Genomic DNA, 19,771 nt, shown 5'->3' with positions numbered 1-19,771 from the left:
TCTCCACCAGCACCACTGCCAGGCACGCTGCAGACACCATGCCCCTGAAAGCCACTATCATTTCCCACTACTGTCTCACCTGACCTGCCTCTAGTCACGGGATGGACAGCCAGCCTCTCAGAGCAGCAACTATGCCGTATTTGATCCTGATATTCCAGGCTATGGCCTTGATTCTAGATCCGTGCTTGATATATAGTTGCTAAGCAGTAATACAGCTTTATTAAGAGAAAGAAATTTCTTTGCCCAAACATCAAGGTTATGACACAGAATCAGGCAGTCACAAGAGAATTTAACCACGGGAAGTACCTATAGGGCTCCCTACATGGTATATGTAAAATGGCACTTTTTATCCAGTTATGCTACAGTTCTAATTTTCAGGAAATTTTTTATTTTAGAAAGATTTTCTAAAATATTTTTCAAATTCCAATTCCAATTTTACCTCCATTGTCTGTAACCCAGCCTCCTTCCCCCATCAAACATAAACAAACTGAGAGTAATTCCCCCGATCAATAGCCTCCCTCTCAATTCATAAATTCTACAATTCATTTTTAGGTACATAAAACAATGGAGAGGGGGAGGGAGGCTCTGAGCAACCTTAAACATTCAGCCGCTGGTTCTCATGCACACCCAGCTATGGAGTCAGCTCCCCAGTCAAGTGCAATGAAGAAAGGGGAATCACTGAGTTACAAAAGAACTGATGAGTTTACTATATATAAGACTTCTAAGTCTTTAAAATGCAAATGTACTTATTTGACTACAGTAAACTCTTTTTGCTGTTGTCTGTGGAAAATGTGATTAAAAGCTCATGGCACAGTTATGTTCCAAAGAGCTGCTGGTCTGGACCATGGCTTTAGGAGCCACACGGTGCTTGAGAGGCACCCGTGAAACTTTTACACCTTAGGGGCCCAGGCTCTCGCTGCTCCCAAGCTCTGTGCTCTCACCAGGCCCGCGTCCTGAGGCATCCTCGATGGAGAACCACCCGTCCACAATGCACTCTCTGCTAACGCCTACCTCTCCTTTTTTCCAAGTACCTACCAGAAGTTCCATAAAATCTAAAATTATTTCACCATTAATTTAATTACTTTCTTACAGTAAGAAACATGAGGGTCAAATTCTAACGATGACTACAGCATTGACGTATAACACGGCACTCACAATCACAAAGGTGGCAGGTTTTATTCCTCTGATGAACGTAATTCCCCGATAACTGTAAACAAACGCAGAGCTGGACTTACCCGTTCCATAGCTGCGTTATGATATGGGAGCTCCTCTTCGCTGCAGAGGAAAAACAGTGGATGTGAAATAGTTGAAACCAGAGCAAACTTTTAAAAAATCATAAACCTGTAGGTAAACATGATGTACAACCATTTATTTATCATCTCAAGAGCTACGTAAGCTTCCATTCCACCGAATTTAACATAAGACAATGAGCTATTCTGCAACCACGTCCCCTGTCTTCAAATCTCTAGACACACTCTGTCCAATCCAGTCATCTCTTGTCACGGGTGGCTGTTTAATTTTAAATGTAAATTAAAATGAAATAAAATTAACATTTCAGTTATGAGCCTCACTAGCCATGGTTCAGCTACCATACTGAACAGTGCAGATATAGTGAGAACACTTGCACCACTGCAGAAAGTTCTACTGGACAACATTGCTCTAGTCCAGGAGTCAACAACCTTTTCCTGCAAAGGTAAATATTGAATAGTAAATATTTCAGGCTTTGTGGGCCACACAGTGTTTTTCATAATACTCAACTCTGATGTCGTACTGTGAAAGCAGATATTGACAGCATGTAAATAGAGTGTGGTTTTGTTCCCATAAAACGTTTACAAAAATAGGTGGTGAGCTGGATTCGGCCTATGGGCCATAGTTTGCCAACCTCTACACTAGACCATCACCTCCACTTTCTGTCTTCAACTATAGCCTGTAACAAATGATTGTTCAAAAAAATTAGTATAAGGAAATAAAACTGCCTCCCATGAATTTATGAATTAAAAAGAAAACTTCAACTTTTATTCTGTAAATAAGGAAAGCTTCATTTGTCAAAACTTCAACGGGAATAATTTTTTTAAATGTAAATATAATAAAAGATCAAATCCATTTCTCTGATACAGTAATTTTGTGATACCACCTCCAATATAAAACATTCTGAGACTCTTGAATTAATTGTCAGTAATATGAAAACAATGTACTATCTGTAAACAGTGCTATGTGCTTTGAGTTGCTCTATCAGTAGTACTGATGTTTTGACAAGAACTATCCATATTCTTCCCTTAGTTTCTATTGACACCAGATAATAACACTTTTAAGAGTACAATATGTTAGTATTCAAGACTCCAACGTTTTCAAAAGCACTCTTTTGCTACTCTGGAGAGTCCTTAGGTGAAGCATGAAGCTACAGAAATGAAACTGACCAAAAGGTGTAAGAGCCAAAAGAGATCTCAGAGAGATGATAGTCCAACCCCTCATTTCACAGATAAGAAAACTAACATTTTCACTCAGACACCATCACTTATCCTAATACAGAGATGTTCAGCACTATCTAACCCAGTGGGTTCAAACGTAGATAAGTATCTGTCTTCAGACTCTGCGAGAGTATGTGAACAACGGGCTAAGAAACCAATTTTCAAGGAAAAGAGTATGAGGATTAAATATAAGTTTTTTTTTTAAGTGCCTACTCACCTTTTTTTTTTTTTAAATAGCTTTTGTTAGGCTCTTAGTCTACCTTTCCCTGCTGATTTGTAATCCTGATTACTAGTAATGCATGAATTACCAGTGATGCATGAATGGCACCCATCCATTCTTCATTTACTGGCAGAAGAAGGCCGGCCAACACTACTGGAATGTACTTGTTAGGTGATTAGGTCAGCAAGGACATCTTGAAAAAATAAGAACATCTGGCAACCTCTGTGTGCACCAACAATGGTATTTCTGGGGTGAGTGGGCTGGGCTGCCCTGGGCAAGAGCAACCTTCTGTGCAGCTGATTTGAGCAGATCCTGACCTAACACTGAACACTGAACATTCCTAACTGCAAATGAAGTGCCAACTCTGGCTGCCACCACAGGACAAGTTCTTCCGTGTCCTCCTATTCACTAAACAAGACTAACAGACCTAACTGTGCCTGTTCTCAACACTGAATCAGAACCAAGTTTTGCACACGTCTGTGGAATGGTGTGAATCATCTGCTCAGGCTACATGATGGTCTGTGCCAGGCAGGTCCTACCCCCGCCTCTGGCAACCACCAGTATGTTCTCTGTATGTATGAGTTTGGGTTTTTCTTTTTTTACATTTCACATATAAGTGAGATCATACAGCATTTGTCTTTCCCTGACTTATTTCACTTAGTATAATGCCTTTAAGGTCCACCCACGTTGTTACTAATGGCAGAATTTCCTTCTTTTTTATGGTTGAATAATATTCCACTGAATATATTCACCACATATCCATTCATCCGTTGATGGATGCTTAGGTTGTTTCATGCCTTGGCTATTGAGAATAATGCTGCAATGAACATGGTGGGTACAGATACCTTTTTGAGTTAGTGTTTTCATTTCCTTCAGATACATACCCAGAAGTAAAATTGCTAGATCAGACAGTAGTTCTATTTTTGATTTTTTGAGAAACCTCCATACTATTTTCCATAGTGGCTACACCAATTGTCATTCCCACCAACAGTGTACAAGGGTTCCCTTTTCTCCACATCCTTGCAAAACTTGTTATTTCTTGTCTTTTTGATGATATTCATTCTAACGGGAACAAGGTGATATCTCACTGTGGTTTTGATTTGCATTTGCCTGATGATTAGTGATGTTGAACACATTTTCATGTACCTGTTGGCCACCTTCTTTAGAAAAATACCTATTCAGATCCTCTGTCCATTTTTTTATTGGATTGTTTGGAGGGTTTTTTTGGCTAGAGTTGTATAAGTTCTTTGTATATTTTGGATATTAATCCTTTATCACAGCGGTCCCCAACCTTTTTGGCACCAGGGACTGGTTTCATCGAAGACAATTTTTCACGGACGGTGGTGGGGGGATTGGTTCAGGTGGTAATGCGAGTGATGGGGAGCAGCAGATGCAGCTTTGCTCACTCGCCTGCCACTCACCTCCTGCTGTGTGGTCCAGTTCCTAACAGGCCACAGACTGGTACCAGTCCGAAGACTGGGGGTTGGGGACCCCTGCCTTATCAGATATATGATTTGCAAATCTTTTCTCCCATTCAGTAGGCTGCCTTTTCATTTTCTTCATGGTTTCCTTTGCTATGCAGAAACTTTTTAGCTTGATGTAGTCCCACTTGTTGTTTGTTTGTGTTTGTTTTTACTTTTGTTGCCTTTGCTTTTGGTGTCAAATCCAAAAAATCATCACCAAGACCAATGACAAGGAGGTTACCACCTAATTTTTCTTCTAGGAGTTTCATGGTTTCAGGTCTTATGTTCAAGTCTTTAATCCATTTTGAGTTGATTTTGCGGTATCGTATAACATAGTGGTCTGATTTCATTCTTTTGCATGTAGCTGTCCAGTTTTCCCAACACCATTTACTGGAGAGACTGTCCTTTCCCCTTTGTATATTCTTGGTTCCTTTGTTATAAATTAATTGACCACATATGCATGAACTCTAACAGATCTATGTGTCTGTTTTCATGTCAGTACCATACTGCTTTGATTACTGTAACTTGTAATAGAGTTTGAAATCAGGAAGCATGGTGCCTCCAGCTTTGTTCTTCTTTCTCCAGATTGCTGTGGCTATTCTGGGGCTTCTGTGGTTCACACAAATTTTATAATTGACTGTTCTATTTCTGGGAAACACGCCACTAGAATTTTGATGAAAACTGCATTAAATCTGTAGATTGCTTTGGGCACTATGGACATTTTAACAATATTAATTCTTCCAATCCATGAGCATGGAATATCCTTCCATTTATTTGTGTCTTATATTTCATCAATGTCTTACAGTTTTCAGTGTACAGGTCTTTCACCTCCTTGGTTAACTTGATTCCTAGGTATTTTACTCTTTTTGATGCAACTGTAAATGAGACTGTTTTCTTAATTTCTTTCTGATAGTTTGTTACCAGGGTATAGACATACAACTGGTTTTTGTATGCTGATTGTATATCCTACAACTTTACTGAATCCGTTTATTAGTTCCAACATTTAGTGGAGTCTTTAGAGACTATATAGACAGACATATCATCTGCAGATGGAGCCGGTTTTACTTCTTTCCTTCCAATTTAGATGTGTTTTACTTCTTTTTCTTGCCTAATTGCTCTGGCTAGGACTTCCAATATTATGTTCAATAAAAGTGGTGAGAGTGGGAACCCTTGTCTTGTTCCTCATCTTACAGGAAAAGCTTTCAGTTTTTCATCATTGAATATGATGTTAGCTGCAAGCTTGTCATGTAGCCTGTATTATGCTGAGGTACATTCACTCCATACTCATTTTGTTATGAGTTTTTATCCTGAATGGATGTTGAATTTTATAAAGTCTTAAGACCTCATAGATAGAATGTGATCCATTCATGAATTTTCTTGCATTATTGCTCCATTTCTAAAATCTTTCATACAAAATCTGCTATGTGCTCAACACTGATCTCCAAAGAACTTTTCCTCTTCAAGTCTCTGTGTTGGCATACACTCTTGCACAGCCTTCCAAAGAGAAAACAGGGAACTGTGCCTTATCAAGAGCTATACACAATGTATACATACACACGTAAAACACTGTGGCAGCCTCAGGCACGATGGCTAGCATGCTACAGGAGCGTACTAATGTTGCTGAATGAATGTATGAAGGGAAGGATGAACGCATGCCTGCATTCCTGTATGCATCTTTACCTTGCCACCTAAATATCCTCCAAGTAGAAGAAAGGGAAGACCAAAATCTGGGTGAGTGCAGTGTTCCTTTAGATCAGCAAACTACAGCTCCTGAATGAAATCTGGCCATCAGCCTGTTTCTGTAAATGAAGTTTTACTGGAAAACCACCATGCTCATTTATATATTGTCTATGATTGTTTTCAGGCTACCATGGTAGAGTTGAATAGCTGTAAGAAAAACAATATGGTCCACAAAGCCAAAAAGTATTTAATATCTGCCTCTTTACAGAAAATGTTTTCCTACCCCTGCTTTAGAAAACGAAGGTTTGTCGTCTAATGGAAAGAGGCACCTAGAGACTGCTTAAAGAAAACACCAAGCTGATAGCAAGAGGCTACACCTTGTAGAAATATACAAAGTAAAAACAACAACATAGTCATCACTGGAAACACAGGGACCTTAGCTGGATCTATTTTCTTTTATCTGCTATTAAGCTTAAAAGAATACTAATTAGAGTGTATGTGCTTGTAATTTCTCAATAGCTCAAATGGAGTATTTCTGTAACTATGAGATAAACTTTCATTTGGAAACATAAAAGTTAACTTGTGAAAATCAGTTATTCAATATACTGACTAAATTTTATTTCTGATTTTGTAGCAAATTTTGCCTGAGTTTAGATTTACTCTAGTCAAAATTATTGGATGGGTAGAGAGAGTTCTCAAGGCCTCGTCATTAAAACAGATATTCTTTAAAAACAAAAACACCATTATTCCGGCTTACAAATATTTATATAGTCACATTAAACTACAGACAATGTGCTAAATTTTACAAATATATTCATTTTGATAAGTAGTTGAAAATCTGAAGCTTGGTATTAATTTTATCTTTATTTTTGAAACAATTTCCTTCTAATTCTTCTACTAATAACTTGTGGCCTAAAAGCATTATCTATGATTATCCAAATACCAAGCATTCTTTGTTGAGCAGACTGACAGTGACTATTTTTGAAAAAAGTGTCTAAAGTTCAAATACTGAAAGTTCTCTAAGTTCTTAAATAAGCTCGATTTCTCCATTCTCCAGATACAAGTCCATCATAGTCACGCAGCTAGGGACAGCTCCCCATTTCTGCGTACTAAACAAAGACGACCCTGTTCCAGCATCACGCCAGGCTGGTTTGGCAACAGTTTTTATATTTATTGTGAAATCTGTTATAAAACCAAGTTAGTCCTATACTGTATTTGTTAATTACTGTCATCCTTCTCCACATAGCCTAACAAGTAATTTAAGTTACAAAAACTGTAATTAGATATGAAGTCAGCAGCCTTCAGAGAAGGCTGCAAAGTTACTTTGTACCATTTTATTGACCTTGACACTTGAAACCCATGTTTATCACAGAACCAATCAGAAATTACAAAGAACTAAAGACAGCAGAAAGAAACGCTCTTGATCAAGGTGTGACAGGGAGCAACATCTAAATGCCTAGGTCAAGTGACTTTATTCAAGAGCGCAAAAAACCCCAGCAGCAACCTTGGGAGAAAGTGTCTCACTGAAATGAAGCACTGTAACAAAAATCAGTGACTTTGGTGAAATTCAATAAAGCCTAACATTACACTAAAATCCATTTCTATGCTTCATTATTTTTATTTGTGCTGCCTGCTTTAGGATTGCACCATGGAGTTAATAAAAAATTTAGGGGGGCAGTATGAGGACTGGTTGGGCTTCGTTTTCAAAGACCAGTGAGCTCACCAGTGGGATCATTTCAAACAGATCCCTCTCCTTAGGCACTCTTCTTTCCCCCTTTAATTTTCTTTCTAGGCATTTCGAAGAGCTTCTTCGATGTTTTTCTTATTAAAACTACAGAGGCAGGGGCTTCCCTGGTGGCGCAGTGGTTGAGAGTCCGCCTGCCAATGCAGGGAACACGGGTTCGTGCCCCGGTCCAGGAAGATCCCACATGCCGCGGAGCGGCTGGGCCCGTGAGCCATGGCCGCTGAGCCTGCGCGTCCGGAGCCTGTGCGTCCGGAGCCTGTGCTCCGCAACGGGAGAGGCCACAACAGAATGCAGAAGGTCAGAACTCAGGCTCTGCCCTGAGGCTGCCACGGTCAGTTCCCCAACCCGACATTTACTGCAAGCGCAACCTGGGCAAGTTGCTTGACCTCTTTGTGTTTCAGTTTCATCTAAAAAAAGACAAAAAGAGTACCTATCCCAAAGAAGTTTTGAGAGGAATAATCCATGTGAAGAGCTTAGAACAGTGCCTGGCACACAGTAAGTGCTCAATAAATATTAGCTAATATTATTATGGTAAATCACTGACTGGCTTTTTTTCCCACTAGAGCCAAATGGACCTCAGCACAGAGGTAAAAAGAAACATTGAGTAACTGAGTGTGATTTTTAGATTGTAGACACAGACTAGGCTCTTGGGCCAGAACCTAGTTGTTTCAAGCAACGAGAAAAGAGAATTTAGCTAATTCCTAGACCCTTCTGGAATGCACGGATTTTTCATATGTATTTTGTCCTATATTAGACCATTTTATGATTTAAAACATCCTTTGTAGTGGTTCGCGCCCATCACAAACACTTGGGGAGGTCAAAATCAGCTGAGTTGTATCCTACCTTCTGAATCAAAATCTGGGATACAACCCAGATATCTATTTAAACAAACAAACAAACAAACATTTTCCAACTAATTCTAATGTGCAGGAGATTTTGGGACCCACTGATCTTGACAGTGCTAAATGCTCAAAGTGTCCTTCTAAACAGCATTCACATACCTCAGATCTGCACATTAACCCACACAAATGTAAAATCATTTCCTGTCACATTTGTGGCCAAGTTTGATTTACTTAAAAAAAAAAAAAAAAAAAAAAAAAAGCCGAAGTGGGGGTTTCCCTTAGGGACAGTATTTTCATCACAGTTACACACTGCTCTGTTGGTCTGCTGAAATTCAAAGTCTTCTAATTAGAACTAGGCAGGAGAACATTTCGGATATGCTGATAACATTAGGTAGCATAATGACACCTTACGTTTGTCTAGACCTGTATGTAGTATTCTATCATTTTATTTCTTCAAAGCTTCAAGTACCCGTAAGTATGTAGAGCAATTAATGATTTCTGTTTCACAGATAAGGTGTGAAATAGTTAACTGAAACCAGCAAAGCCAGAAGAAGAGCACACATTCTAACTCCCAGAACTGTTTGTTTGCTTGTGTCACCCTGAGAAAAACATGATACAACAAAATACTTTCTAAATGCAAGAAAACTGAACAGAAAGGAAAAAGAAGGTCTGAGTACTATAAAGTTACTGCTATGAACTCCCTAAGAAATTGTATTCCTCCTTCAAAATTTAATCATGTATCATAAAATAAAAATCCCTGGCTTCTTCCTCTTTATAATAAATGAGACTGGGAAAGGATAAATGTGAATAAGTAGTAGGTTAATCACTAAATTGTATGGACCCATACAAACTACAGAGATGCAGAAAAGTCTCCAGCCCATGGGAATCTTACTAAACAAAGCCAGAACCAAACAGGCAAATTCACGTCATTTCAGGATGTTTTTAAGAGTCAAAATCACTTTAACTTCTTTACTTTATAGCGCTCTAGACCTCTCTCGACTCCTTACGTAACATACTCAGGATAAATGGAATTAATCTTCAGAAGCAATAACATGAATACATTTCCCACCATAAGGAAGATCCGTGGCATTTCTTTTCATTGCTCATTTTCAGGCTGCAGGATACTAAAGTTCTAACTGCTAATTATTTTTAAAATGCATTTCCACTTAATTCTGCTAAATTATTAATATAACTCATTCATTGCACTTAATGTTCTTACTAAAACACAATGAATATTAAAGACTGTATTCTTAACTATAGTTCAATTTCAATCACAGAGGTTAAAAATGCCGGGAATTTAATAAAAAAAGCATGTTGCAGGATCAATCCTGGAATCTTATTCAGAGCAACGCTATTAAAAATAAAGAAAATCAATGAAATAGGAGACCATAGAAACATAATTTTAAAAGTTAGCTTTCAAACTATGCAACTTACTGTAAGAAGCCAAATCTATCCGTGACTTTGTAAACAAGGTAATCAGCATCTTCCCAAGGTTCAATCTCTGCACCTTCTCGTCCCTATAATAGGGGACAAAGAAGGGTGTTATTGGGAATATATAAAACTGAATAATTTCTTAAAAAGAACAAAAAACAAGACTTATTTTTTTACTAAAAATAAGAGCTGGAACTGAGGCATTATCGACCCTAAATAACTTAAAAAAAATTCTGGCAATAATCACTATTTCTTTGATACAAACTTTGGAAGACATTAAGCCGTGATCAGACCTGGGTTCCTATGAGAAACAGACTGGGAAAGAGGGAGCAACGGAGGACAAGAAGCCACTCAAGAATGAACCGCCAGGGCTTCCCTGGTGGTGCAGTGGTTAAGAATCCGCCTGCCAATGCAGAGGACATGGGTTCGAGCCCTGGTCCGGGAAGATCCCACATGCTGTGTGCGCCACAACTACTGAGCCTGCGCTCTAGAGCCCGCGAGACACAACTGCTAAGCCCGCGTGCCACAACTACTTAAGCCCACTCTCCTAGAGCGCATGCTCCACAGCAAGAAAAGCCACCGCAATGAGAAGCCCGTGCACCGCAACGAAGAGTAGCCCCCGCTCGCCTCAACTAGAGAAAGCCCGCGCGCAGCAATGAAGACCCAACGTAGCCAAAAATAAATAAATAAATTTATATATAAAAAAAAAAGAATGAACTGCCAAACTTGAAGGCTTTAGAGTGAAAACATCTTAGAAAAAAGTATGTCTTGCTTTTTCATGCTAACTTCTCAGAAGAGTAGGCTACCTACTTTGCCTCTCTTCCTCTTCACTCCCAGCTCTACTGGCCCTGATACTATCCTTGCCAAGATCAAAACCGGCCTCCCACCATCAGATCCCGTGGACACTACTCTGGCTTCCTCACCGAGTGGATTTTTCCACTGCGCTTGTCACTGCTGCTCAGCCTTATGACACCATCGTCTCTTGGTTCTCCTGTCCCTCCCCTACTCTTCTGTGACAGCTTCCTCATGGGCTGCCCCCACCAAATGTCTGTGTGGCCAGAGCTGCATCCTCAGCCCACTGCCCGTCACACTCCCCTCCTGAGCTGTGAAGCAGCACTGATTAGAGCAGGAGCCCCAGGGCAAGAGTCTGCACTAATCCCTCATGTTTCACACTTAGTACCTGACTGTCTTGTGGATGTTTTTATAACTGCCTATTCATGTGTTCTCTGAGTAGGCCCTGAGCATCTTGTGGGCAGGGACCCCTTGTAACTCACGTTTGTACAGTGAAACCCCAAGGCCTAGCATGACACTTGGCCTGGTCACTAAGTGTTAACTGCATGAAAAAAAAAAAATGCACGTGAGCATGAACAACGATGGTTCTATTGGTTTTAAATAACTTAAGCAGTTAAATAAATTAATTAGGTTTTTCACGGACTACGTTAAAACCTAATCATAATAATGGGAAACGGTGTCTAATGTTCCAAACAACCAACTTAAAAAGAAACTCTGGGAACATGATTGTTAAGTGGAGCTCTGCCTGTATGCCTCCCTGGAAGCAGGGCACAGTCCAGATGGCCTTCTATAATTTCATGTTCCTGTTATTCTCATAAATAATCAAAAATAACAGATATGAAATTACATCCAAGTGATATAAATATAAAACATGACATTTATAAATCATGGCTACAACTCATTATAGATCTCAAGAGATAAGGTAATAATAAGGATATATGTAAATCGTCAACAACTGTGATTTTCTAGGCCATCAAAAATGAGATTCCAGGGCTTCCCTGGTGGCACAGTGGTTGAGAGTCTGCCTGCCGATGCAGGGGACACGGGTTCGTGTCCTGATCTGGGAAGATCCCACATGCCGCAGAGCGGATGGGCCTGTGAGCCATGGCCACTGAGTCTGCGCGTCTGGAGACTGTGCTCCGCAACAGGAGAGGCCACAACAGTGAGAGGCCCGTGTACCACACACACAAAAAAATGAGATTCCATAATTAACTTAAGGATAAAATGCTAATGGAGATTATACATCATGTATAAATTCAAATTTTCAGATCCATGTTCAATTTTTAACATCACGTATCCATTATAAATAAAATGGGTATTCAATTCCATATACTAATATATTAAAATATTTATTGAATACCTAGTATGAGCCAGAACTATTGTAGGTATTTAGGATACAAGAGCAAATCAAACAAAAGAAATTCTTACCCTCGGAGAGTTTACATTCTAGGAGGGAGAGCAGACAACAAAGTATAATATAAAGTATGCTGATACCTAAATGCTATGGTGAAAAATAAAGAAGAGAAAGGGGATAGAGAGAGCCAGGGGGTGGAGGGGTGTATTAAACAGTGTGGTCAGAGAAGATTTCACTAAGAGGTAGCATCTGGGCAAAGAAAAAGAGGAGGCAATAGGGCATGAAGGTATCCAGGATACAAGTGTTCCAGGAAGGAGAAATAGCCAGTGCAAAGGCCCTGAGGCAGGAGCAAGCCTGGAAGAAGTGTTGGAAGAATAACAAGTGACCAGAGTGGCTAAAGCACAGGGAAGGAGGGAGAAAAAATACAGAGATGAAGTCAGAGAAATAAGATGACTTCAACAGTCACGGGAAGTAAACAAACTGCTGCTGTAATTTAAGCTCTGCAAAAAGGAACTCCATTTCTATTTATACTTTTGTAAATAAAAATTACTCAAAGAGTAAATATGAATACTTACTCTGTCATATTTAGCAACTATTTCAGCTCGCTCCTGGGCAAGTTTGACTGCTACATCCTCGTTTGAATCTGTGGAGAGATCAAATTTCAATGAACTGTTATTTAAAGATTTATGAAGTTAATTAATTATAAAACTAAGATAAAACAAATGAAAATAAAACAGTAAATCAATGCTGCCTAAAATGACAAACCAGCAAAATCGAATAAAGTATCTGTAATTATAACTTTGAAATATCAACATATCTACCATTTCAATATTACAATACCATACTCAAAAGAAAGCAAATTTGTTAACACAGCATTAACTTAGGGGATATAGTAAATCTTATCCCTCAAGAGTTAATTTTGGATCTAGTTTCATAGAAATAAATATTAAAGTAAAACTGGAACTGAGAGCTCTAAGTTTTCAGATGAAATCCACTTAGGTAGGTGATGAGAAGAGCATTCAAGAAGGCTTTTAAAATTTAAGGTAATTTGCTCGCAAAATAAATCAGTGCAAGATAGACTTCAGGAGTTAAAAAAAATATTTCTCTGACATGATGAATATAATCATTTCTTCATTTAGCCTCTCAGGTCTCCCTTATCAACTGCCCCAACTACTATTATAACCTCCAGTTTTTTACCACAATACAACCACAAATAAAGTTTTCTTTCTTATTACCACCAGGTTATCTTTCAAAAACGTTAAGTCTGATAACAAGTAAAGGTCAAAACATGAAATAGTGTGGATATGATTACACACCCCAACTACCATAAATAAAAATAAAAGATCAATGACAGACTGTATAAAAGGCACCTCTGATCAAGAAGAAAGACAAGGATTCCAGTGGAAACTGGGCAAAGGTCATATGCAAGAAATTCACAGGAGTAACAACAGCAGTGACAACTCTGTGTTCCGCACAGAGTGCCCGGCAGATAATAAGATACTGCCAGCATCTGATACTGCGGAAAGCACTTTACATGCCTTATCACACTTAATTCTCACAACGGCACTTTACTGTATTAATTCTATTACACAGATGGAAAAAAAATGAGGTTTAGAGATTTTAACCAACTTGTCTAAGGTCACAAAGCTAGTAAACAGCAAAGCTAGATTCAAATCCAGAGAGTATTGACTCCACAGTCCATAATTTTAACCACTACTTTATAAAAAAGATCACTAAAGACACAAAAAAGGATGTCCAGTTAAAGATGGCAGATGGAACACACACTTTTATATCCATTCCTCCTAAAACCCCAGTAAAATGACAATATAGGGATTCTTTAAATCCTTGCCCTGAGTGGCCCAGCAAATGGAGGTTCCAGAGAAGAGGTGAGGGTAGGGTTAAAAACAGGGAGTTGATTAAAGAAGTCAAGTCCCCGAGAGTTGAAGGGTTGTGTGTGTGTAAGAGGTTGAGTGAGTGCAGGGAAGAAAACCAAATCCTCACCCTCCAAAGCAGGAAACCATGAGATAATGACTAAATCTGCAGAACAGGAAGCGGCAATATAGCATGGTATCTAGCGCTTTGGAAGTAAACGGATAATGAACCAGCTGGGAGTGGAGAGTGATTACTTCTTTGGGGTGGGCAGCCCGGAGGGAGGGGTGTGGAAGTCAGCTTATTTTTCAAAATAAGTTTTACAGGCTGCTGAATCTTTACACCAAGTACAGCTCTGATAAAAAATAAAAGCTAATTTTAAAAGCCAAGACATGGGGGAAAAAACTCAAGTCATCAGAAACTAAGGAAATACAAATTTTAAAATACCACTTTGGAGGGGGATGGACCTAGAGTCTGTCATACAGAGTGAAGTAAGTCAGAAGGAGAAAAACAAATACCATATGCTAACTATGGAATCTAAAAAAAAAAAAAAAAAGGTTCTCATGAACCTAGAGGCAGGACAGGAATAAAGATGCAGACATAGAGAATGGACTTGAGGACACGGGGAGGGGGAAGGGTAAGCTGGGACGAAGTGAGAGAGTGGCATGGACATAGATACACTACCAAATGTAAAATAGATAGTTAGTGGGAAGCAGCTGCATAGCACAGGGAGATCAGCTCCGTGCTTTGTGACCACCTAGACGGGTGGGATAGGGAGGGTGGGAGGGAGACGCAAGAGGGAGGGGATATGGGGATATATGTATGCATATAGCTGATTCACTTTGTTATACAGCAGAAACTAACAGAACATTGTAAAGCAATTATACTCCAATAAAGATGTAAAAAATAAATAAATAAAATAAAGGGACTTCCCTGGTGGCACAGTGGCTAAGAATCCACCTGCCAATGCAGGGGACATGGGTTCGATCCCTGGTCCGGGAAGATCCCACATGCTGTGAAGCAACTAAGCCCATGCACCACAACTACTGAGCCCGTGTGCCACAACTAATAAAGCCCGTGTACCTAGAGCCCGTGCTCCACAACAAGAGTAGCCACTGCAATGAGAAGCCCACGCACCACAACGAAGAGTAGCCCCCTTGCCGCAACTAGAGAAAGCCCGCACACAGCAACGAAGACCCAACACAGCTAAAAATAAAAATAAATAAATAAAATACCACTTTGCACCTATCTCACACTGACGAAAAAATGCATTGATATTACTCAATCGTGATATAGTGTGGGGAAATCTGCCATTACTTATGCTGTGGGTAGACCTACAAATGTATAAAATCTTTCTGTAAAGCAACTTGATAATATGTATAAAAAATCTTAAAAACAGGGACTTCCCTGGTTGGCACAGTGGTTAAGTCTCTGCACTCCCAATGTAGGGGGCCCAGGTTCAATCTCTGGTCAGGAAACTAGATCCCACATGCATGCCGCAACTAGGAGTTCGCATGCCACAACTAAGGAGGCTGCCTGCCGCACAGGCAGACCGGCACAACCAAATAAATAAATAAATAAGACCCGGCACAACCAAATAAATAAATAAATATTAAAAAGAAAAAAACCTTAATAGGTAGAGACTATAGCCCAATAAATACCCACATAATAGCAAAGTGCTGTCTATATGTTAAATAGTATTAAGGACAAAAGACACAAGAAAAGTTTCCTAAAGTAAAGAAAAAAATAAAAAATTTTAAAAATCTTAAAAACAGGCGTCTCCTTTACCCAATAATTCCACCTCTAGGAATTTATGATAATGAGACAATCAAACAAGCACAATGTTGTTTATAATAGTAGAATGGAATTTGTGAATTTCTTAAAGCTTATTTGGGAAAAAAAGTTTATGTCACTGCTTTTCTCAGACTACAAAGTGTCAATATACTATCCTTTGAGGGAAATGTGAATAAATAACAAATGATTCAATAAAATAACAAAAATATAGGTTAGTTGTTCAGATTTTCACAGTTAACTTATACATTCAGAAGTCTGGGATACTCAACTCAATTATACACATATTTATTATCCTATTTTAGACATATGAACCTTCATCAATTCCTTTTTCCCTCTCCTGTTACCCAGCTTTAACACATTACACTTCTACAAAAGGGTAGGGAAAGCAAATTAACAGAAATTAAACTCAAACTAGGAAACTTGGCTACTTAGTAAATTCTATTTCCATCACCAGAACAGCTAAGCATGAATTTCTATGGTGATTAGGCCAAATCCAATAAATGAGTGCTTTCTTTGAAGTATTTTATACTAGTACTTTATTCCTGCTACTAGTCCTAGGAGTCTCAACTATATTTCCAACTTAACAATGAAAAGTTTAAAAGTGTAAAGGCAAGAACTGGAAACAGTATAGAGTTGGGAAGTGAAGATGCAAAGTATCCCAAGAAAACATCATTGTGGCAAACTGTAAGATACAACGCTTTACATGGGTCGTCTCCAGTCCAGAGATTTCCAGAAAGGAGACCTAGCCAAGTAATAGGGGTTGTACTGGAATTGGATGAAACTGTACCTAATTTTACGGGAATAAAATGATTAACATGATTAGAATAGTTGACTCCAAATCAAGTCAGTACTAATCTTTAAATTCCTTTAGAAAGTTCTTATCCTTGTATTTCCTGATGGGGAGAAAATTTTGTAATGTTAATGAATGTAAAAGAGAACAGTTAAAGTCAAACTAATTTTATAAAATATAGCCAAACCTGCTTCTTTGAAGAGACTAAATAGAAATGCCAATCTTTCCCAACACCAAGTTTAGAGACATTATTTAATAATCTGCATTGTGAAGCAAGCATCTTTCCAGTAAGAAGTAGTGTCCTTATGCAGAATTCACTATCGTTAAATTATATTTCATACTGTCTGATCTACAGCTGAGAAGTTTATTAAGAATTATAGTAGAATACTCCCTTTGGTTTTGTTCTGATTGCTTATTTAGAAATTCCACTGCAGAACAAAGAGTTTGCCCTATAAACACTGACCACAGAAGGTATCAGGCAGCTGTCTGTGTCTATGCAAGTATGCACCGACTTCCAGGCACCTATTAAAGGACAAAGGCTGTGTTCCTGGGCACTTGTCATTATCAAACAAGAAAGCTATCACAGAATTCAAGCCAAATTAAATCTAATTATCTTAATTGACTTTACATCTAATATAACAATGTTTCAAAGTATAAGAGGCACATTTTAAGCAGTAAGGATCGAAAGGCATTTGGATTAAATACTCAAGTATATAGAAAACATCTCTGGGCACAAATGTACGAAGAAAACGACAACCAGAGCATTTTAAGAGGACCTCTAATTCCATTTAAACATAAAAACTTTAAAGAATCAAGCATCCACCTGAATTGTAACTTAGTATCACTAAGTTAGCCCCAAATTGTAATGAACAATTCTAAGTTACTAAATTTTAAATTCAATGAAACAAAATTGACAGACCATTTTTCCTAGTATACGTTTTGACAGATGAATGTAAATAAATATATATTTCAATTTAAAAAGTACTTTACCCTTTGTTAGATAACCAGTCTGGCTTTGGGAATTAACAACAGCTTCAGTCCTCATAGAGTAAACTTATCTCTTCCAAGATTCCATTACTGCTTTATAGTTTGCAAGCACATCAAGAGTGTTAGGTGGTCCCTCACACATTCTGCAACAAACTGAAACAGAAAAGCGGAAGGCAGCTCCACTTTAAACTATTTGTGAAACAGGCACAAGAAAGAAAAGGTCTGAGATATATTCTAAGGGGGAAAAAAGACCTTGCTGTGGTTACACGCACTACAGATATTCAAACAAAGATGATGTTTGTTGAGGGTAAAAACATGCCTTTCAGGCTGGATCCCAAGTATGAACCACACCAGCCTACACCCAGCATTCCATCTAGTAACAAACAGGGGCTTTGAATATGCCTTAATCTTGCACTTCAAAATTAGCCACATTCTTACTACTTTTAATAAACCTTGTCTTGGAGCAATAAAGAAATTTTTTATTTAAAACATTAAACTAAAGCTAAGTAGGAATACTCTTCTCAAGTACATTTTATAACTTAATTTTAATGATACTTTTTAATGTGAAAGTTTCAACCCCTGTTTCAGACACTAAGCAAACGCATACTAATTTCTGGAGGGTTTTGGAAATATTTAACACACCACACATACACAAGTGAAATAAATGTTTCATGAAACAAAATGCAGAGCTACCGCAGGGTGGCACTGGGAAATGTCCTGTTTATTCTTTCCTTCCCTTCACTGTTTCCTTCTTTCTTTCTTTTTTTTTTTTTAAAGGGTTGGAACCTACAATATGGAAACTACTTTGCAAAAGTGACAGCCACCTTAGAGGCATGATTATGAACATTAATTACACTTAACTGGACACTAATGAATTATGTTTACACTCAGCTTAAGCCAGGTGTAACATTCAATACAGGTAAAAGATGTCAGAAGCTTAGAGAGAGGGAAAAAGTTCAAATCATAAACCAAGGAATGAGAATCAGACTGGCATCAAATTTCTTATCAACTAGAAAGTAATGAAGCACTTATTTTCAAAGCTCTGAGAAAAAAAAAATTATCATGAGCTTGGAATTCTATACCAAGCTAAACAACTGATTCGGTATGAGGAAAAAGTAAAAAAAAATGTTTACAGATATTACAAGGTGGGGTGAGCTGAAGAATGACTCCCCAAAATATGTCCACATCCTAATCTCTGGAACGTGTGGATGTACCTAATATGGCAAAAGGAATTTGCGGATGTAATTAAGTAAGGATCTTGAGATGGGAAGGTGACCCTGGATCGTGAAGGTGGGCACAACGCAATCACAGGAATCTCATGAAAGTCAGCCAAGAAGGTCAGAGGAGGAAGTAGATGTGAGGATGAAGGCAAGAGGCTGGAGTGATGTGAAGAAAGAAGGGGCCATGAGCCAAGGAAAGGAGGCGGCCTCCAGAAGCTCAGAAAGGCAAGGATCCCCATTCTCCCCTAGTGGCTCCAGCAGCCCTGCTGACTTCAGCCCAGTGGAACTGATTTCAGACTTCTGGCCTCCAGCACAGTAAGAGAATCAATTTTGTTGTTTTAAGCCACCAAGTTTGTCATAGTTTGTTACAGCAGCAAGAGGAAACTAATACAATGATTCAGAGTTTACTGCCTAAACAATGTTTCTTTGACAAAGACTCTCTCCTTGTCCAAACTTTTAACGTCTTCTTTACTAGGCCTTGAGTCCTGTTTTAGCCTGCCTAGCCCAGCTGTAGCAAAAATCCTGCTAAGTCAGTTCAGTGAGAGTCCCCCCACCCTTGACATCTCTTTGCTCTTGATATCTGGTCAGATTCCTCATCCCCCACCCCTGATATCTGGTAACACTGGCCTGCCTCTACCAAAAATCCTGTTAAGTTGGTTTAGCAAGAATCCCATCCTTGAAGTCTCCTCTTAGTAATTTTCTACCCACCAAGGCCCTCACTCGACTGACTGACTATAAATCTCTTATTTATAGGGATTTCTTTATTGTTTTAATAAGTGTCGGGATAATTTTTTAACAGAATCAAAAAAAGGGGTAGACACAGGATCCATGCAATCTCAGGAAGCTAACTGTGTAGTTGCCTAGAGAGTGACTAGCCTGCATTAGAATAGGGAATACAAGGTGTCTTCAAGAAGAAAGTGGATTCTAGGCAACATGTAGATCACAGATATTATTAGCGATACAGTGAAAGCTTACATATGAAAGACACCAAAAAGAGGATAAGAAGACTATTAGAAAATTCAGAACAAACAAAGCAGAGTGATAAAAGTCATGGTCAAATATGAAGCAATGTACAAAAGGGCATGGCTATGAATCTGATACATATGGGAAAAGTGAA

At 38.7% G+C, this 19,771-nt stretch overlaps 1 protein-coding gene across 2 annotated transcripts in view; it reads right to left on the bottom strand.

Moving 5' to 3' along the window:
- USP6NL (USP6 N-terminal like) overlaps positions 1–19,771 on the bottom strand; it is a gene marked incomplete at its 5' end in the record, with an annotated part of 114,478 nt that overhangs the window by 49,099 nt on the left and 45,608 nt on the right. Inside the window, 4 exons of one of the 2 annotated variants that reach the window (XM_079699315.1) lie at positions 1,236–1,275; positions 9,852–9,934; positions 12,570–12,637; positions 17,438–17,492. In XM_079699315.1, the coding sequence (XP_079555441.1) occupies positions 1,236–1,275; positions 9,852–9,934; positions 12,570–12,637; positions 17,438–17,492 (246 nt within the window). Of the gene's footprint in view, positions 1–1,235; positions 1,276–9,851; positions 9,935–12,569; positions 12,638–17,437; positions 17,493–19,771 lie in introns of those variants that run through there. The other variant, XM_079699314.1, reaches the window with a different exon arrangement.

The sequence above is a fragment of the Hyperoodon ampullatus genome (genome assembly GCF_949752795.1).
Source record: "Hyperoodon ampullatus genome assembly, chromosome: 3".
Taxonomy (NCBI): Eukaryota; Metazoa; Chordata; class Mammalia; order Artiodactyla; family Ziphiidae; genus Hyperoodon; species Hyperoodon ampullatus.
This window is presented reverse-complemented; position numbering and strand designations above follow the sequence as displayed.